General features: G+C 42.1%; 1 protein-coding gene across 4 annotated transcripts in view; it reads right to left on the reverse strand.

Annotated features, from left to right (window-relative positions):
- Positions 1 to 20,255, reverse strand: part of USO1 (USO1 vesicle transport factor) — a 47,844-nt gene that overhangs the window by 21,218 nt on the left and 6,371 nt on the right. For 2 of the 4 annotated variants that reach the window (XM_035136580.3, XM_035136578.3), the window contains exons 5-13: positions 15,649 to 15,749; positions 14,692 to 14,794; positions 12,479 to 12,534; positions 10,124 to 10,244; positions 9,090 to 9,268; positions 8,744 to 8,884; positions 7,110 to 7,198; positions 3,732 to 3,886; positions 304 to 515 (exon numbers count right to left, since the gene is read on the reverse strand). In XM_035136580.3, the coding sequence (XP_034992471.1) occupies positions 304 to 515; positions 3,732 to 3,886; positions 7,110 to 7,198; positions 8,744 to 8,884; positions 9,090 to 9,268; positions 10,124 to 10,244; positions 12,479 to 12,534; positions 14,692 to 14,794; positions 15,649 to 15,749 (1,157 nt within the window). Of the gene's footprint in view, positions 1 to 303; positions 516 to 3,731; positions 3,887 to 7,109; positions 7,199 to 8,743; positions 8,885 to 9,089; positions 9,269 to 10,123; positions 10,245 to 12,478; positions 12,535 to 14,691; positions 14,795 to 15,648; positions 15,750 to 16,609; positions 20,062 to 20,255 lie in introns of those variants that run through there. The other 2 variants (XM_060282253.2, XM_088656187.1) reach the window with 2 other exon arrangements.

Genomic DNA, 20,255 nt, shown 5'->3' on the forward strand with positions numbered 1-20,255 from the left:
GTTATATAACCCACAGATGTTGCTTGTTATGCCAGAGAGCCTGACTTTACTCATCCTATTATGCCAAGCAAACTAACTGCAATTCAACAGGAACCGAAAGAGATCATGCGCAACCTCTTGTGTCCAAGATAATTCACTAGACACCTTGACTTGTTACAATAAAAACAATTAGCATGAAATTTTAAATGACCAGCAGCCTCCTTTCGACTCAAGAGAACGGCACTTCTCGATAGAAAGCACCATCATTTCCCAGCTTAACAAGAGAACTATTAATGTGAGACAGACAAAACGTAAACGCTGTACCTGAGACAGAATGTTGGTGCATTGTTGGAGTAAGGACACTGGAGGGTTGCCAATACTTGTTGCCAGCTGCACTCTTAGCAGCTGTTCTTTCAGAGTGGCGTTTTCTTGCAAGGCGTGGGCCAGTGCCACAGCCGCGCACCAGTTGGAAAGAGAGTCTGTAGAGAAGAGTCCTCCACAGAGCAGCTGTCCAGCCGAGACGGAATTCCCAGTCGCTGCAATAGCAGGCACACAATAAAACAAAAAATGTATTTGAATTATAAGAAACAATTAAATCCCTGGGAGTTCATTTAAAATACATCCGAAACATGTCAAATACAGTTGTACCGTAATCCGTTCCAGGAGGCCATTCGACTCCTGGAACTGTTCGGAAACCAAGGCGCGGCTTCTGATGGGCTGCAGGAACTCCCTGCAGTCAATCAGAAGCCGCGTTGGACGTTCGGCTTCCAAAAAACGTTTGAAAAACCTAACACTTACTTCCAGGTTTTTGGCATTCAGGAGCCAGAACGTATGAGTACCAAGGCGTTCAAGAACCAAGTTACGGCTGTGTATGTTCTGAAATGGCAGCGATGCACTAATTGCAAGCAGGACATTGCCAGCCCACAGGATGGATTTTTTTTCCCCCTGAAGAGAGGAGAGCATCCTAGTGTCTGAACTGCTGAATGGTAACATATCAAGAGGACAGACGATTTCTCCTGCAGCAGAGATGCTACTTTCGGCAACTGGCGTCTCACTCCCAGGAAATCAATAATGCTCAAAGCTTCACTATAGTCTGTCCGACTTCCTCCCTCCCTGTTCCACCCAACATTCCATTGCTATGCAAATTGAAATGTAAATAAAAACTTCTAACAGTTCTCTTCTGTGGAACTGATCACAGTGTTGATCGGTGCACCCTCTGCCCTGGCTTGCTTGATAGCAGCAAGACCCAAATTCAAGATATTGGTACTGATGTACAAGGGCCTTACGTTCTAGAACCCAAATACCTGAAGGCAGAGGTTTCCAAACTGTGTGTCGTGACACGTTAGTGTGTCGGCTGTCAGTGTGTTGGCTCGGGGCTGGAAAGGGGTTAACCTCTGGTTTGCTAGTAAAACTGAATTACTACTGTGTCGCGAAATGATGCATGTCTAAAAAGTATGTCACCAACTTTAAAAGTTTAGAAAGCTCTTTTGGTCCTTTGGACAGATGTATCTTAATGTATGCAACGGCAGCTGCGAGATTATTAATTGGGAAAAATTAGAAGAGCAAAAAGGTATCCACTAAAGAGGATTGGCAATTAAAAATGATTTCATATTATAATCTGGCAACAAAGGAAGCAGAAATCAAAGGGATAAAGGAAGGAAAAAAGAATAAACATTGGGGAAAATTTAAAGGTTATATAGCAAATTCCATGGAGAATGTCGACCTCTCAAAAGATCTATGAAGGCCCATAATAATGAATAATAAAATGCATAGTCAGAAATCAGGTATACGTATGAGTAAAAGAAAAGGAAAAAAGGCACAACATGAGATTGGCTGGAAGCACTAAAGGGTGGGTGGAGGGTGGGGTGGTGGTGGGGAAGCTTATGAGTTTGTATCTTAGTTAATTTGAGTTAATTTTTGATTATTTAGTTTTAATGTTTAATGACCTATTGATTATTTGATTATTCATTGTGTGATTATTTTGAATTACTGTATAGTAATTCCTTTTTGATTTTTGATTTATAATTTCTGTAAATTTTTGTGAAATACCAATATATATATATATTTAAAAGTTTGGAAAGTTCTGTCTGAAGGAGTGCCTCCCTCAACAGAGTCAGACCCATGCATTAATACAGGCATCCCCAAACTGCGGCCCTCCAGATGTTTTGGCCTACAACTCCCATGATCCCTAGCTAACAGGACCAGTGGTCAGAGATGATGGGAACTGTAGTCCAAAACACCTGGAGGGCCGAAGTTTGGGGATGCCAGCATTAATATCTGCAGGGGAGGTCCTGCTCATGGAGCCATCAATGGGCAAGGCCCACGGGGGCAGCAACTTCTTTGTGATAGCTCCCTGTGTATGAAAGTCTCTCCTGCCTGAGATTAGTCTGTCCCCAACATTGGTGAATCTTCGGCACCACCATGAAGGTTCTTATTTTGCCAGGCATTCGGTGATGAATTGCACACTGTTGCTGAAAGAGCGTGTTTTTAAAAGTGGCAAGGATTTGCTGCAGTTTTAATTATTGTTTCAGGATTCTGTATACTTGCATGGTTTTAAGACTGCTGTTAGCTGCCCTGCTCCAGTTAGGAGGAACGGCTGGGTGCACATTTAAATAAAGTAAATCTAAGTATAATTTAAGACATAAAACAAATAAAATTTAAATACGGTAAAGTGTCCAAAGGAATTCATGCCTAATTACACCAGAATGAAATCGTGCTTAATTAAACCTGAATGAATCCACGGAGGACCAAACATATGGATTTCCACCCTATGCGTGGTCACAGACCTGAGACTTACCACCCAGTCCAATTATTTATGCTTGCAGGGTGTGATGATACTTGCGGCTTCCACAGAGCCGCAACAGATACAGATCAGAAACTGGTCTCATTTGGACACTCAACTCAATAAGCAAGGGCAGCTCTGCCCTTGCTTTGAGCTTGTCGCCAACCTTTTCTTGATTTAGGGAAAGAAATGGGAGAATTTTCTCATAATGGGAAGCACTCCGAAAATTAAGACTTCTTCATCCCCCAGAAAAGCAATGCCTTTGTACCAAGCCCAACCCTTGAAACTGCTGGGAGAAGCAAATACCGGAGCTGGTTGTAGAGAACATACAGGGCTCCCTTGCTACAAAAGCTCCACTGCGTCTGTTTTCAGGCACAATTCAAAGTGCTGGTTATGAGCTGTAAAGTCCAAATGGTTTAGGCCCAAGCTATCTGAAAGACCGTATTCCCTCATATGGACCTGCCCAGGCTTAAGATCTTTGGGGGGAAGGTCCTGCCACTTTCACATGCATGCTGGGTAGAGATGCAAGAGAGGGCCTTCTCAGTGGTGGCTACTCCCAGACAACTTTGGAACTCCCTGCCAAGAGACGTTAAGACTGCCTCCCTCCTGGTTGTCCTTCTGCCGCCAGGTGAAGACCTTTCTATTCCAACAGGCTTTCGGGAACTGACTGCTTTTAATGAAAGGGATGTGCTGTTTTTATTGTAATTATATGTAGGGTTTTACTAGATCTTTTATATGTCTTATACTTTTACTTCTGTTAATGTTTAAATGCTTTTTAATGATTGTTTTTTCTACGTTTTTAGTGGTTTTCGTTTTCATATGTACTTGAGTCTTGTCAAAAAGGTGGGGCAAAAATAATAGTAGTAACGATAACGATAATAATACTTTGATCTAGTGCTAATCCTAGTCCTCTGGTCTCTCCACAAATATTAAGGCTTGCTCATAAAACTACATATTTAAAATTCTATACCATCAATGGTTGAAGGTAGAAGTGTTGACACAATTTCTCCTTGCCCCTTCTCGTTCTTGTACAAGAAGCACTGGAAACAATACAGGACTGCACAACGCAACACAAATGGTTGTCTTTCATTCACCATCGACATAAGGAGTACTACAATTGCAGGCCTGTCAAGTTTAAAAGAAGAAAATCTATGAGTTTGAGGTTTTTTAAATGTATGCAAATATAAAAACAATAATACTCTTGGGGACCTGAATTTTTAACAATAGTACAGTCATACCTTGGTTTAAGTTTGCTTTGGTTTGAGTACTTTAAGTATTCCGTGGGCCCGCCTGGAACGGATTAATCCACTTTCCATTACTTTCATTTTTTTTAATTTTTTATATATATATATATATTTTTATTAGTTTTACAAATCACATAAAAAGGAAGAAAAAGCTGTGCCATACAAAAAAGAAAAATAAACCACAGGTATCCATTTACAGCTTGCATTCCTCAAATAAAATTATCATTTTATACAGATTGTCAACCTGGATTTATGTCTCAAATTACAACATTTTTCTTCCTGGTCTATGTTTCCCTCTTCACCTCATCTTCCCCAATTCGACCTCCTCCTCTCTCTCTTTTGGTTTTATTTCCATCCGATTATTTTCGTCCCATTATATGTTTTACCAGATACCCTTTTCCATTTTATTCTTAACTATACGCTTACGTCCTGGTTACATACCCTCTTGTTGCATTTTGTAATGGCCATCTACCAGTTTTCCCTTTTTTCCCCCTTTTTTTTCTCCTTGGTCTTTCTTTACTTAAATCTTACAATAATCTTTCCTACAAGTTATGAATTTTTCCCATTCTTTTTGAAACTTTTGTTGTTTTTGATCTCTGATTCTCCCCGTTAACCTCGCTAGCTCTGAATATTCTATCAACTTCTCTCTCCCGTCTTCTATCGTTGGCACTTCCGTTGTTCTCCACTTTCACTTTCCATTACTTTCAATGGGAAAGTTCGCTTCAGGTTAAGTACGCTTCAGTTTAAGTACTCCGCGGACTGTCTGGAATGGATTAATCCACTTTCCATTACTTTCAATGGGAAAGTTTGCTTCAGGTTAAGTACGCTTCAGGTTAAGTACAGACTTCCGGAACCAATTGTGTACTTAAACCGAGGTACCACTGTAATAATTGATCTATATGCCACCCATCTGACTGGGTTCCCCCCAACCACTCTGGGTGGCTTCCAACAAATTGAAACAGCAGCTAAGAGGAGACATATCAACCAATCAGAGGCTGCTCGACCATGTAAGCACATCCATTATTATTTTTACTTATTAAATTTGTATACCGCCCTACATCTGAAGGTCACAGGGTGGTTCAAAACATAAAAACACAAAATGAGGACACAAAATACATCTGAATGAACAAATGAATCAATACACAAGCACTAGATTCTTATGCAAAGGGAAGAAACAGTTACGCTGATTGCAACAGGTGCTTATGGAAGTCCTCTTTTACAGACTGAAAGGAAGTCTTGCATAAGTTACGAGCACAGGTAACTGACAGGATGCACTTCAGATGGCAGTGGACTACAACTCCCATGTTCCTGGACCACTGGCTACCTTGGCTGGGGCAGATGGGAGTGGGGAGCCCAACGCCATCCAGAGGGCACCAGGGTGGCTACCCCGACTTAAGAGGACTACAAAATAACAACAACAACCCTAGACCTAGTGGCCTGTACAGTGGTGCCTCCCTAGACGAATTTAATTCGTTCCACAGGTCTTTTCTTATAACGAAAAAATTCGTCTAGCAAATCCCATAGGAATGCATTGAAATTTTTTTGATTTTTTTTTTTGCCCATAGGAACGCATTAATTGAATTTCAATGCATTCCTATGGGAAACCGCGATTCGCTAGACGAAAATGAATTCGTCTAGCGAGGCAACCTCTGCTAGAAAAAACCTTTTGTTAAGCGAAAATTTCGTTAAGCAGGGCATTTGTTAAGCGAGGCACCGCTGTACAGCTATAAAGTTTCAGCTCAATGAAATGCCAGCATTGCCATTAGAAAACAGGAGAAGCATTGATTCCCCAGCGATGATCAAGTGATGTCTTGATTCTCCTTTGTTTTCATGAAGGGCTGTGGCTTGGTGGTAGATCACATGTTTTACATGCAAAAGGTCCCATGTTCAATCTCCAGGTAAGGCAGGAAGAGACGCTTGTCTGTTTCCAGTGAGCGTAGAAAATATTGATTTAGATGGATCAGCAGTCTGGTCTTGGTACAGTGGTGCCTCGCTTAACGAATGCCCTGCTTAACGAAATTTCCGCTTAACGAAAGGATTTTTCGAGCGGAGGTTGCCTCGCTAGGCGAATTCGTTTTATGAAAAATTCGTCTAGCGAATCGCGGTTTCCCATAGGAATGCATTGAAATTCAATTAATGCGTTCCTATGGGCAAAAAAAAAAATCAAAAAAAAATTTCAATGCATTCCTATGGGATTCGCTAGACGAACTTTTCGTTATAAGACCCGTGGAATGAATTAAATTCGTCTAGCGAGGCACCACTGTATATATAAAATGCACCTTCTTACATTCCAAAGTTCTTCTGAGTAACAACCGTAACCACTCAGATCAAATGCTAACAGCACTCAAAGCTAAAATGCAATATTAACCCACAGGGATCAAAGAGAAATCTATTTCGCTGCTGATGTTTTGTTAGCTGGCAAGAAAATGCTTCCTTAAGCTCTTTCCCCCTTGCATAAAGGGGTTCTCTGTCTGCGGACTCCAAGCACACATGCCAAGTCGACTTCCCACCCAAGTAGCTATGCTCTTAACAGGAACCCGGCACACCTACCTGTAAGGAGCTCTGCTTAAGCAGCCAGTGCCCCTGCTTTCACTCTGCTGTGAAAGCTAGAGGGGGTAATCTAGGACGGGCTATACAGAAGCTGAAGGAGGATGCACAGCTCAGCAGCAGAGCACATGTTACCTTCGGAAGTCTCCGGTTCAATAACTGGCTGCCTCAGTTGAGGCTCTCAGGCAGCAGATCTAAGATGGATTCCTGCCAAAGGGCCCTGGAAAACTGCTGCAAGTTGATAAAACTTTTCAGAACTGGCGCCAACCTTTAATCCCAAGTACTTCTAACTGAAAAAGCCACTGGTGGATACAACTTATTCTTGAGGTACAAAATCAAAGGGCCCAACCACAATGAGCCATATGGATCCATGTTCAGCCTTGTCATGAAGGTAGCTTCACAAGGCTGCTGCAAATTAAGCTTCATGAAACGCCAGAGACTTCTGTTTTTGCCCCTGTTTCTGATCACATTTCTGGTTTTACACCTATTAATTCCAGTTGCAAACATCTTGCTATTTATGTTCTCAATAAATGGCATCAAAATTTTCCTTACCCTACCTTGGTGGGTTTGAAGGTGCATTTACTGAAGCAAAGTAGTCTTGATTCATTTGACACCCGCGAATGACCTCCGACACAGTGTTAATGGTCTAGAAGGCAACCAAGCAAAAGCAGATTACTGAACCATCAGAACCGAGAGCTGTGCAATGAACTGGTCCCAGCTTCAAATCTTCAGAATTATGCAACGCTATAAAACATGCACATTGCTTTGTGTTTCTGTATGTGCGAGCACATGCTTTCTGCAGGTCTTGTTCTCTGCATGAAGCTGTTTCAGTGAAGATTGCAAAGTAGGCAAAAGCAAAGAGCGGGATTTTCCGAGGGCGAAAAGAATCCCTTTATTTGCCAGTTCAAATTATAGGGAGGAGCAAGGGGAAGGGATAAATGATCCAAGGCAGAGCAACCTCTTTAGTCTCAACTGTACCATCACAGTTTTTTTATGCATTAATTATAATGCATCTGGGTTCAGGCTCATCATTTGATGACTTGCCTGTGTGACAGAGACACTATAGCATTTGAGCATCAAAGAATCAGAGAATTGTAGAGTTTTACAATTCTACGAGGATCATCTAGATTCTAGCCCAACCCACTACAATGCGGGTAACTCCTGCCCAGTGTGGGGCTCGAACCCATGACGCTGCGATTATGAGTCCTGTGCTCTCCTGACTGAGCTATTGATTCACAAGTAATGCTGTTCAGCAACAGCTCACATGCTGATCACTGAAAAAATAACTCAGCATCCAGTGATAAGTCATGCCTGTGTGAACTGAGACTGTGCATCACTACTAAAACGCATTCAAGGAATTTTGACTGAGTTCATAGTCTACTGTTGGTTTTCTTACACTTTAATGCTTAAAATGAAGTAAAAAAAAATTCCTTCCAGTAGCACCTTAGAGACCAACTAAGTTTGTTATTGGTATGAACTTTCGTGTGCATGCACACTTCTTCAGATACACTGAAACAGAAGTCACCAAACCCTTATATATAGTAAGAGGGTGGGTAGGGGTATTACTCAGAAGGGTGGTGGGAATGGGTGATTGGTCTCTAACTTAGTTGGTCTCTAAGCTGCTACTGGAAGAATTTTTTTTTTGTTTCGACTATGGCAGACCAACACAGCTACCTACCTGTGTCTTAAAATGAAGGCTATTCATAACAATGGAACTATATAATAATAATAATAATAATAATAATAATAATAATAATAATAATAATAATAATAATATTTATACCCCGCCCATCTGGCTGGGTTTCTCCAGCCATTCTGGGCGGCTTCCAACCAAATACTAAAATACAATGGTCTTTCAAACATTAAAACCTTCCCTAAACAGGGCTGCCTTCAGCTTCACAACCCCAAGGACACATTTTCAACATCTCCAGCAGACTCTTATGTTCTTACTAGTTGCAGGGGGGATCCCAAGCAGGATCCTGCTTGTGAGATTCCCAAAGGCATTTGTCTGACCGCTGTGAGAACAGAATGCTGGACTAGATACATGTCTGGTCTGACCCCGCAGCGACCTGATCTTGAAAGCATGCAAAGCTATGTCATCCTCTCCTTGCTTGATCAGATCTTGGACCATCTGTTCTCAGCTACACCATTTATTGTTACTAAGTGCACCACCTTCCTTCTACTCCCTTACCTCAGTAAGAATATCAGCCGGAACTCCAGTTGCCATCAGGATCGTACAAAGCTGCTGCAGCAACCCGCAATGAAACATGGCTCTCTGACAACTGCTCGTGGCACCAGGGGGATTCGTGGGGGAAACCAGCACTCGGACCAGCTGAAAAGGATTTCATACAGCATCACACACACATGCTAAAAATCCACCCAAGGAACTTTCCTTTTTCACTTTTTCACAAGGCAGAACTATGTAGAATTACATGAAAGTCAAAGCACACCTTCATAGTGATATAGAGGTGAACACAACAGATCAGACCTCAAGACACTTTTTTGCTGACCATCACATTATGCTGAGAAGCATTTACCTGGAGCATCAGATGAAGATTGGTTACTTTCTGAGCTGACCACCCAGCATTGTCGTCACCGACTTCAAACCACGGCTTCATGCGCTGAATATAGGAACCTTCCTTAAAGAAATTCTGATTGGAATTGTTGTTCTTCAACAAATTTTGCAGCAAGAGAAGACAATCCTCCACAACTATGCCTGAAAGGACATAAGCGTCAAAGCACATTAGTTTCAACAATCAGAATTGCTCCGTAAAATTTCAGTGCCACATAATACTACAGTATTGCTATCATCTAGGCCAGGCATCCCCAAACTGCGGCCCTCCAGATGTTTTGGCCTATAATTCCCATGATCCCTAGCTAACAGGAGCAGTGGTCAGGGAAGATGGGAATTGTAGGCCAAAACATCTGGAGGGCCGGAGTTTGGGGATGCCTGATCTAGGCACTGAAAAGACTACAGTGAAGGTGCCTGTTATCAATAGTTAGGGAGCTCCAAAGTGTGGGGGCTGACATACTAAAAGAATGATTTCTTACAAAAAAAATTAAAAAACAATTAAAGCAATATTTTGCAAGGTGAAGAGCAAGAAGAGCAAAGAGTGTAAAATTAAAACCGCAATACCCTAATTAAATGCCATTGGAATAACGGCTCTCATGCAGCCCAGTGGATCAGGGAGTCAAAGGATTAAGCACAGAAATTCAGGAGTAGAATGAACGGGTCAAAGAACTAGTCTCCGACATGCCCCCAAATGGCTCCCCCATCACACTTTTAGGCTATGAAGGAAACTATGAGCACTGTGTTATACTGGCTATTTAAAATTATGCTTCATTATCCCACCACAAAATGAAGTAATAAGGTTTAGGCTTTGATCCGCAAGCTGTTCAAACTCTTTTTTCTCCCCCTTTGTTCCCTAGAATTCAGTAAGACATTGCAAGAAAGAAAGCGGGGAAGGGTTAACCAGGATTCCTTAAAACCAGATCTGAAAGTGAACAGGTTCATGTTTGACATTCAGTGCTGCATAAGCTATGACGATAGAGTACATCTTTCAAGCCATACCTCCGTCACTGTTTCCCTCCTCCGTTATGATATCCAACAACCTCTCAAAGGCATTTTCAAAAGCGACTATTTTCTGGATGGCTGCATTACTTTTTGTCAACTGCTGAAGTAACAAGACACCCTATGGGAGAAGAAGGCAGACAGAAGTGACCAACAAAAATCTGGCGACTGGGCCGGATCCAGCCCCTGGGCCTTAGTTTGCCTACCCATGCTTTAAATGATACATCAATGTTAAAGTGAGCAAGGTGTGCTGATGTGTGTGTGACTGTTAGGATTTACGATCTCCCTCTCACACCAAGAGCCGGCAGGCTGGGGGTTTTATGACGTTTAGATTTAATAGTATTTACACAGTAGTTTCAGCCCGAGCACACAGCTCAATCTTTTCACTCGATGAATCAGTTGAACCCACTGAAGGGCGGGTTTGTCGCCAACAGGATACCCTCCATTGGCTGCCCCTCCCTCTGTTGGCCTGGTGCCAAGCCTGGACTCTACGCCTCCTCCTAGTACGAGGAGACTCAGGAGCAGCTTGCCCCATCTCTCATGAGAACGTGTCTGAGAGCTGTGGCCCCTCTGCCTGCCTTACGCTGTCTTGGGAATTTACTACATGCGTTTCAGGACCGCCTCACTCTCCACATGGGAAGAAAGGAAGCCTCTGTCTCCTTCTGCCTGCCACCCCCACCCCCGTCCTCAGAGCCCTCACTGTCACTCTGGGAAGTAACATTCCAATCCTGACAGTGACACAGGTGCCTCCTAAGACTCCCAAGAGTCTCAGATCTTCAAATTCAGAAAAGGATTCCTATGTTCCAACTTCTTTAGCTGCGTAAATTTAATTATCTGAGGGAGTTTCATTTAGCTCTCTGTAAAAGTTGTTAAGTCCATGCTGCGTTTTATGGTTTAAGCTGTTATTATTATATTTTAGGACCATAAAACATTGGTTTAAATAAAAAAAAGTTCTGGTGCTTACAAATCCACACATGCACCAAAAAGCATATTAAGACATCCGCTTTGGAAGCAGCAAACACAGTCTCACATACTGTGCCATCCCCTCCTTTTATATATGTATGACTAAATGCCAAAATGGGCCTCTGCACAACTGTATTAATACGTATACATCAGGGGTTGTCAACTCTCAAGAGTCTGCTATCTACTTTCAGAATTAAAAACTGGCAGTGATCTTCAGCTCAAAGTTGTTGAGCTTTTTTTCGGAGGAAGAAAGCCCCGTTTCCGTTTTGGGGAGGGATAAAGGCAAGGGACAAAGGGATAAAGTCACTCACAAAAAGATCGCTATGGATCGAAACAGCAGCACAGAGAAAGCTCCGTCTTCCCTTCCCTTCATACAACAATGGAGGGCAGGGCAAGGGGGCGGGACAGGAGTCAGTTTTAGCGACGCTAAGGAAAGGGAGCCAGAGATTGACCGTGATCTAACAAAACCTTGCAGGCATCTACCAGTAGATCGCGATCGACCTGTTGGACATCCCTGGTATACATAATACATATTTAAAATATAGCATAATTAAAATTATGTAATTAAAACACAGTGATTAAAGGCAGGGATTTGGGTCAAGAGATCAAGGGCATGCCTGCATGAACAGGTGCATCTCCAAGAAGAGGCAGAATTTCAGTAGAGATGGGACCGTTCTCATTTCTGCAACGAGTGCATTTCACAGCTGCTATGTCATCAGAGAATAAGCCTGCCTCCGTGTGATATGAGCTGTCAAGTTAGGACAATGCAGATGGAGGATTGGCCAAGGACCATGGGGTGGGCTCCAGAACGACAATGGCACCCTTGCTGGGAGTGGCACAGTCTGCTGGGTGGGGGGCTCCCTCAACCTGCTCTCTCGTTTCATCCATCCCCACAACAAAAGCCGCAAGCCCCAATGCCCTCTACATCCCCACCTCCCTCTCCCATGGTGCTTGTTGCATTGCCCAGTACTGGGAGCAGCTCTGCCTACCCAGAGGGTTTCTCCCACGAGTTTCAGCCACCTCCCAGGAGACAGAGACACATCCTCTGTCACCTGGTGCCAGGAGGAGTCAAAAGAGAAGGGATCAGAGGGTGAACAACTAACATGTGACTTATTCTTCAAGGCTGGAAGGATCAACACCCACTATCCATTACACAATGCCCTGAAGATCTTAATGTGCTTTCAAAACTTGAACAAATCTCTTACAATCAATAAACTAGTTTGGGTATCTATTTGGACATATAGACTGCTCATATCAATATACAAATTAGGATTGCTGCGTTGCTCTTATTGTTAATGTAAGTTGCCACCCCCCCTTTTTAATCTGTTGTACTTACAATAAAAATGAAAATATAATTAGATACAACTGTACATCCTATTATTTTCTACTTACATCATTCCGTATGACCTCTCTAGAATCTGCTAGCAGGTCCATCAGCCTTGAGACGCCTAAAAGAGAGAACCGTGACAAAATATTGTTATGCCCAGGCATATAAAGCTGCCTTAACCCAAGTCAAAATGTATGCAATATGTTGTTGTTGTTGCTGCTGCGGTTGTTTATTCAACTTATCTGCCATCCAATACAAAGTCTCCAGGTGGCTCACATATACAATAAAAACAACTATTATGTTTAGCAACACACACACAGCACGATTATCAAAATTCCTCAAAAGCCTTAACCAGCTGCTAAAAGCCAAACACTTTCTTCTCGTCTAACTGGCAATGGATCTCAAGGGTCTCAAGCAGAGGCCTTTCCCAGCTCTACAAATGGAGATCCATTTAACTAAAAATGCCAAGAACTGAACCTAAGAATGTCTACATTCACAGTGTGAGATGTGTTTTAACCTGTTAAAACAGGAACTTCTGGAATGGCTTACCAGCATTCAGAGAACTTTAAAAGCTGTGGATGCTCCCCTTTGTATCACTACAGCCTAGCAGATGTTCTGGCTACATTTCAGACACAGACACTTTTTCCTGTGTTCAGGCTGCTCTGGATAGAGCATTGGATTCAGAGGTTGGAGGATGCTACTGGCCTTATCCCTGAGAGGTCAAGTGGCCTTGAAGGCATGAGGCACCTTTCACCCGTTTACCTGATGACTCTCTCCTGGATGAAAATAGCCTGGCCACAGTAATTACATCCTGGTTAAATATCCCGTTTGGATTACTGCAACGCAGCCTAGTTCAGAAACTAGACAGTAACTTATCTGCTGTGTTCTGTGCTCAGCGGGATCAGGCATGTTGAACATATCTAGTCAGTCAAATCTTGAACAGCTGAACTAGCTTCGGATCAATTTCTAAGCCAAATTGAAGGTGCTGGTTTTAGCTTTTAAAATGGCTTTAGAGCACAGTATTTCAAGGACCACCTACCACATGAGTATTTGACTTAACTATTAGCATCCTCAGAAGCCCTCGTGCTGGACCACACCACACCCCTTGGTGGGGTGGGTGTAGAAGCGGAATAGGACCTTCTTTTGGTTGTGGCACTTGCTGAGGGAATGTGCTCCCCATAGAGGATTGCCTGGTGCATAATTTTATCTTTTCTGTACCAGCAAAAATCTTTTCAAGACTTTGATCTCTCTCGGAGGAGAGATTCCCCGCTATGTCCCACACAGAACGAGAACAGACCAAATGTTGGAAGGATGGCACCCAACGCCTCTTGACCCAGTTATCAATTACAAGATCTTCAGGTGATCATGAAGATGGATAGGAGGCACTTAAGAGATTGTCTCTTCAGGTCCAATGCAGAAAGGGATTTAACCACGATTGCCTCTACCAAAAGTTCACCACTTATCAAAACGGAGCACATCCAAGCTAGTTATCTGACAAAGCTAGTTATCTGACAAAGCTCCCACTTGCCATACTAAGAATCGCTTTTGCAGAATTAAGATTCCAATCGATGCCCTCGGTGGTGGTGGATGGTCAGTACGGCAAAGTACAGTACAAGGAGAGACTTTGTGTGGGCAACCTTGCGTAGAGGACCTGTACCACTATTTATTGCAATGCCCGCTATATATAGAACCAAGAGACCGATTTATAAAACCCCTGCTTACGAATGGAACAAACTCGAACAGGGCGGAAAGGGTGAAATGGCTGCTGAGTGATACTGATGACTTCGTAACTTATAAAGTAGCACTATATGTGTTGCAAGCTAAGAAGAAAAGAACTAGATAAAATAGCGGTCAATTGCAAAGGTGATTCGGATATTTAAGCCGGCACATTCTATCTGAGAACCCCCTGCTATTCTATCGTATGCAACAAATATTTTCTAGGAGACGTGACCATGGTTTATTGTATTTGCAGTGCCTGATGTTTTTATGGTTTTTATGGTTATTGCTGTTTTTCCTTTGTGAATGATGCCATGGCCTTTGGCTAGTGCAATAAAGTTCATGATGATGAAAATCTTTTCATGTGTCCAGGCTTTTTAGTATATCTTGATGGCTGGCTTTATTTGGTTTTTAAGAAGTTTTTCTTTTGCTGGTCTTTCCCTGCCTTATTGTAGGGATTTTTATTGATGTGGTTTTTTTTAAAAAAATCGTAAACTGCTTTGGGAAATCGCTACATCTGAAAAGGTGTATAGAAATGTTTTAAAATAAAATAAATACTTACCCATGGGGCTGACTAGTATTATCTGCTGCACTTGGGGCCCCTGCTGTTTTAATAGCACTGTAAGAAGTTTCACTCCAGGCCACCGGACGTGAAAATCAAATTCCTGCAAGTCAACATGCCTAAGCATTAAAATCCACTGTATTTCGTTGCTTACGATTATTCTGGCCAATATTTGTGCTACTGTTTTACCAAAAACAACAACAACAACAGCAACAAAATGATATGCTCTGCTTCTGTCAAAGGAAGTTTACTTTCTAGTCTAAATTACAGCCAAATTCAGATAATCATAACATCACCAACATTTGTGTAGAACTTCATACACATAATCAGTAACCCTTACAAAACCCTGCCAGGCAGGCCAGTATTATTCCCCTATTTCAGCCATCTAGCATGCTCACAACAGGGGCAAAAATTTGCAGCAGGGACTTTCTGGTTCATAACTTTGCCACTTTAGTGCAATTAATTTATAATTTTGAAAATTCAATTGCTGTTCCTGGGTACTCTGCTTTAACCCTTGGACTGATCTAACAATGCTTGAAGGCACGCACTGAAATTGAGAACAAGTTGCTATGCTACTTAAATGAAAGGATTGTTTTTTTTACATTTACATCCTGCCTTTCTTCCTAAGTGCTCAAACTACCATGGCTCTTCTCTTCCATGTTATCCCCACAACGTGACACTGAGCCAATCCCCCAGATGGTGCCACAACTGAATGAAGATAGGAACCCTGACTTCCCAGGTCCTAGTGAAACATCACTTCCTCTACAACCCTTCAAATGATGCTTTCCCCCTAGCCTGGCTCTGTGACTGGATTTGCTGGTCAAGTAGGGAGACAGCAGTAAAAAGGAGCGGGCAAGATCTACCCTCCCCTCCCCACATTAATACAGCTTTGTTCATGGCAATATCAGCCAACAAATTTGTATGCTTACTCTATGACTATAGAAGAACAGTTCTCACCTCCAAATAGGTCAGCAGAAGAGTGATATTGTCTTGCTGTTTAATGAAAAGCTCTGTAAATTGACTTCCAAGGTCTTCTGTCTGTTTCTGTGAATTTTCTTCTGCAACATTAACAAAGGTTCAATTACAGCAAAGCTTCAATCAACTCCATAATTGCCAACAAGTACAATTTGAGGACGCGGGTGGCGCTGTGGGTTAAACCACAGAATCTAGGGCTTGCCGATAAGAAGGTCGGCAGTTCGAATCCCCGCAACGGGGTGAGCTCCTGTTGCTCGGTCCCAGCTCCGGCCAACCTAGCAGTTCGAAAGCACGAAGTGCAAGTAGATAAATAGGTACCACTACAGGTAAACGGCGTTTCCGTGTGCTGCTCTGGTTCGCCAGAAGCAGCTTTGTCATGCTAGACACATGACCTGGAAGCTGTACGCCGGCTCCCTCGGCCAATAACACGAGATGAGTGCCGCAACCCCAGAGTCGGTCACGACTGGACCTAATGGTCAGGGGTCCCTTTACCTTTACCATTTGAGTAAACATAATAAAAAATGCAGCTTAAGAAATAACTGTCATCCACCAAACTATCAATGTTACAGAACTAATTTAATGTGCACTATAACATTTCACAGCTACAGGTGTGAAAGTTAACAAGGACTTGCTGAAAAATGCTGAAGACAGTAAAGAGAGAGCTATATTTACCAATAAATTGTTCATCACTTCTATCCCAACTATCCTTCCAGATGTTCACATTAATCTCATTGGGCCTGCTCTTTGCAAACATTAAATATTTAAAAAAACATTCCACGTGGGTATTTAGGAATAGGGCATCAACCATGGCAATATTACTACTGTGGCATATGTTGCATCTATTTATGAATCCAAAGCATATTTGCTCCAAGCCTTCACCCCCTATTAGCAAATCTGCTAGAAACTCAACTTGTAGGATTCTGCTGTCTGACCCACCACTGACCCCATTGCATGGGCCATGCTTCTGCTTGCAGCAAATTTGGGAGCATCTCACATTCGGTGGCAGCAGGGGAAGTTCTTCTTGAAGCTCACATCAAGAAAAAGGCATCTAAGAGATCAGGGGTCTTGTTTAGCAATGTACTTTGCACATTTAGCTAGTATAATCTTTCACTTTGAACTGTGCCGAAACTATTTTCAAAGAGGGCCAGATTTGATTACATGAACATGCGTGAGGGCCGACCAAAGTCGTTGAACTTTTTTTAGAAATTTGCACCAGGACATATACTGCCACAAGGACCAGATTAAATCAATCGGCGGGTCACATTAAGCCCCCAAAACAGAATTTGGACATGCTTGGTTTACATCACCCAGACAAGAGCTTTGTTTTTTGTCCACCACAATAATTTATTTTCTACATCATTCCCCTATAAATAGCATATGTATTCAGTGATGTGACACGCAGAAAGAAAAACTGAGGCCTCCACTTTGCTTCCTCAGAGGCAATGTGTTAATAATTGCATGTTCATGACAAACACAATTACAGGTATTCGAGATGTACAATGCTTTACACGGCAAATACAGTATGATGGAAATGCACCTTCATACTCAGCAAAACCATACTCAAAGGATGATACCTTTAATATGAGATCACATGTACAGTTCCCTGCAGTGAAGTATGAAAATGTAGCTTATCTTGGAACAGTTGCTTTTTAAAAAAAATTCAGAGAGAGAAAATGAACACACTGGTACCTTGGTTGTCGAACTTAATCCGTTCCGGAAGTCCATTCAACTCCCAGAACGGAAGTCCATTCAACTCCCTCAATTGGCAGTAGTAAAAACAGTGATGCCAAAACAGGGCACATTCACTTAGGTAGCACTAAAGGGGCCTGTGTCTACCAGAGAGAGGGCCTGCTCCCATAGCATTGCCCAACACTATGGCAGCAAGCCTGTCTCATGAATTTGTGGCAAGTATCTGCCACCCCAGACAGGACAGATAACAGCTGTGATCTGAACAAACGGGGAACTTACTTACTATCACAGCAGACACATGGTACCAAGGTAAAGTAAAATGCAAAATGAAAGAGAAAAAGCTTAAATAAATAAAAAGGAGGGGGAGGTTGTTTAAAAATAATATTTAAAAAAGCTCAAAATGAAGAGAAAGTTCTAAGCAACCGTGATCTGAGTTGTGGCTGGGGACAGGCCTGCTGCCAAAGCGTTTCATTGCCCAGATTCCAAATGTTGCACCGTGCAGGCACAAAACATGCATGTGGGACTCAACTCCACATGAAGAAAAAATCACCGTACAAAAGTGACATCCTATTTGCCATAGGAGGGATTCACATTTTGGATACATATTCACAAGTAAAGAACATTCCCAATTTGTAGAACTTCCTTTATTTCTGAAGCATTGGAGAAACATTGTCTTGTGTTTTTTAATATAAACAGGTGCAAGAAAAACTGCCCATTTATTAGCTCTTGTGGCTTAACTGAGCTATATACTCTTGCTCTGCTACTGGAAGAGGAATCCAAGGCTCCTTTGACTTTAAACTTATCCCATTCCATGTATATCTTGCTATGAAGAGAAAATAGTGAGTTTTGTATCATAAAAGCCTACTGGGGACATCCCTCCATGAACACCAATGACAGCAATGACAGAATGGCTTGGCTCAGCCGTAACATATCATTAAACTAAGCCCAAATATTTTATGCAATTTGGACAATGCTATACTTGTGGCCTGTCCTAGTCACAGCTTCCCATTCGTGTCAGCTAATTCCTCATTCTCAATGGAGAAGAAACAGCAGCATGATCTTCAATATGGAAGGGGAACCTCTCAATTTTGACCACGTGTATGGTATAGAATCGGAGACGGCTGGTATAACCTTTCCAAATAAGGTGTTCAGCAATTTATACATAGGAATTATGAAGGCCAGGCCCACTGGCTCCCAGCCAGCACACCTGAGAATAGAGTCTGAAGTGCTGAAGGCCATTATTTCTTCTTGCAGGTTGTTATAGGCAAGTTGTATGCTTCTAGACAGCATTTTTACTTCAAGCAGTATGTACTTCTCCCTTTTTTCAGTCCTCTTGTTAGCTATTGCTTTCTTGTCTAGTTGCGGGACTTTGGTCTTCCAATGGCAACTTAAGAGATAGGCTTTCCAGGAGTTAGGAAAGTGGACCTCGCCCTTTTGGCTTGGCCGTGTCTCTACTTACTTATTTTTTGCTGGGCTACATCTCTACCTAGTTCACTTTGAGACTTGTTAGGCAGACTCTGCTCCCCTGAAGCCTCATCTCTGATCTTCTAAGTTGCACCAGGTTCAGGAGGAGCCATCATCCTATTTTCCTTCTTATCGCCTCTAGCTCCTTTTAACCTCTATTCCTCAGGCAAATCTTCTTTCCTGCTAGCCATAACCCTTCTTTAACCTCAGAAGGTCAAGCCTCTCTTCAATCTGCTCCACTCCTCCAGTCGCTCTGTTTGTGCTAGTTAAGAGCTAGGGAAAATCCAGGAAGGGGCTGCCAGAGGAGGAGAGTGAGGACAGTGTTGGCAGCCACAGCCACAATGGAAGCATGCAATTTTGTCCATTTGTCCCACTGGACACACCAATCTGAAAGTTAAAGTTCCTCGATGCCATCAATTTTTTTTCCAGCTTTGAAGACACTGATCATCGAAGTTGACATCGAATCCAGTGGGCTGTAGCCAACCAAGTTCTACACACCGATAGACGCAGTGAAATTAATCAACCCAAGTCAGTCATGTAAAGTAACTTCAGTGGGTCTACTCTGAGTAGGACTAGCACTGGCTAAAACCCAACCAATATACCAATGCCATATTCCAACATTATATTCCTTATCTTCCAAAATGTTGAAATAAACCGACAAGAGAAAATCCAGGAAAGGATACGGGCAAAACAATATGTTAATAGTAAGAAAGCCTCATGTGCATATCAATATTATACTATTAACCATTATGCTATTAACCAGGTTACAATGAATTTGACATCATCAGTACAGTATTGCAATGAAGTATTTTAAGATTAGTCATTTGATATAAAAGTTTTTATTACAGAAGATGCCTGCGACATGATTCCAAGTGGACCTTGGAATCAAAGTGCTGTTAAGATGCATGCTCATGTACACAGCGTTGTTTAAAAAGGACACTGCAAAAATATACTTTTGAACTTCAATTGCTATAAAATATTTGCAATTCTGCAATTTCATATTGCCCCCTTCATAATGAACTCAACAATCTTAGTAACAAATGGAATAGTATTTCAGGTGTATTTTAATTCAGTATCTAACGTTGCAAGACACATTTCTCTCCATCAGTTATCAATTTGAGCAGTCACATGGCTCCCCTTTGACATGAAAGGGCCCGAAACAGTTGCAAAATTTGAAAGTGTAAGAAGAGAGGGCTAAAACACTTGCAAAAGTCTATCTACACAGTATCCTTTTAAAAACCGATTAATGGTGCTGTGAGTCAGTTAATGCTTAGAACTATGGCTAAAGACACACCATGCTAATATAAATTCAGGTTGCTTTACCTTCAGAATCATCTGTAAAGGCAGACAAGAAGAGAGAAAGATTCAAAAATTAAGCAGATTTCCATTTAGTACTGCACAAAAGATTGGTTAATGGCATGAAATTGATTTCAAAA

Source organism: Zootoca vivipara, chromosome 12 (genome assembly GCF_965207765.1).
Source record: "Zootoca vivipara chromosome 12, rZooViv2.hap1.1, whole genome shotgun sequence".
In the NCBI taxonomy this organism is placed as follows: domain Eukaryota; kingdom Metazoa; phylum Chordata; class Lepidosauria; order Squamata; family Lacertidae; genus Zootoca; species Zootoca vivipara.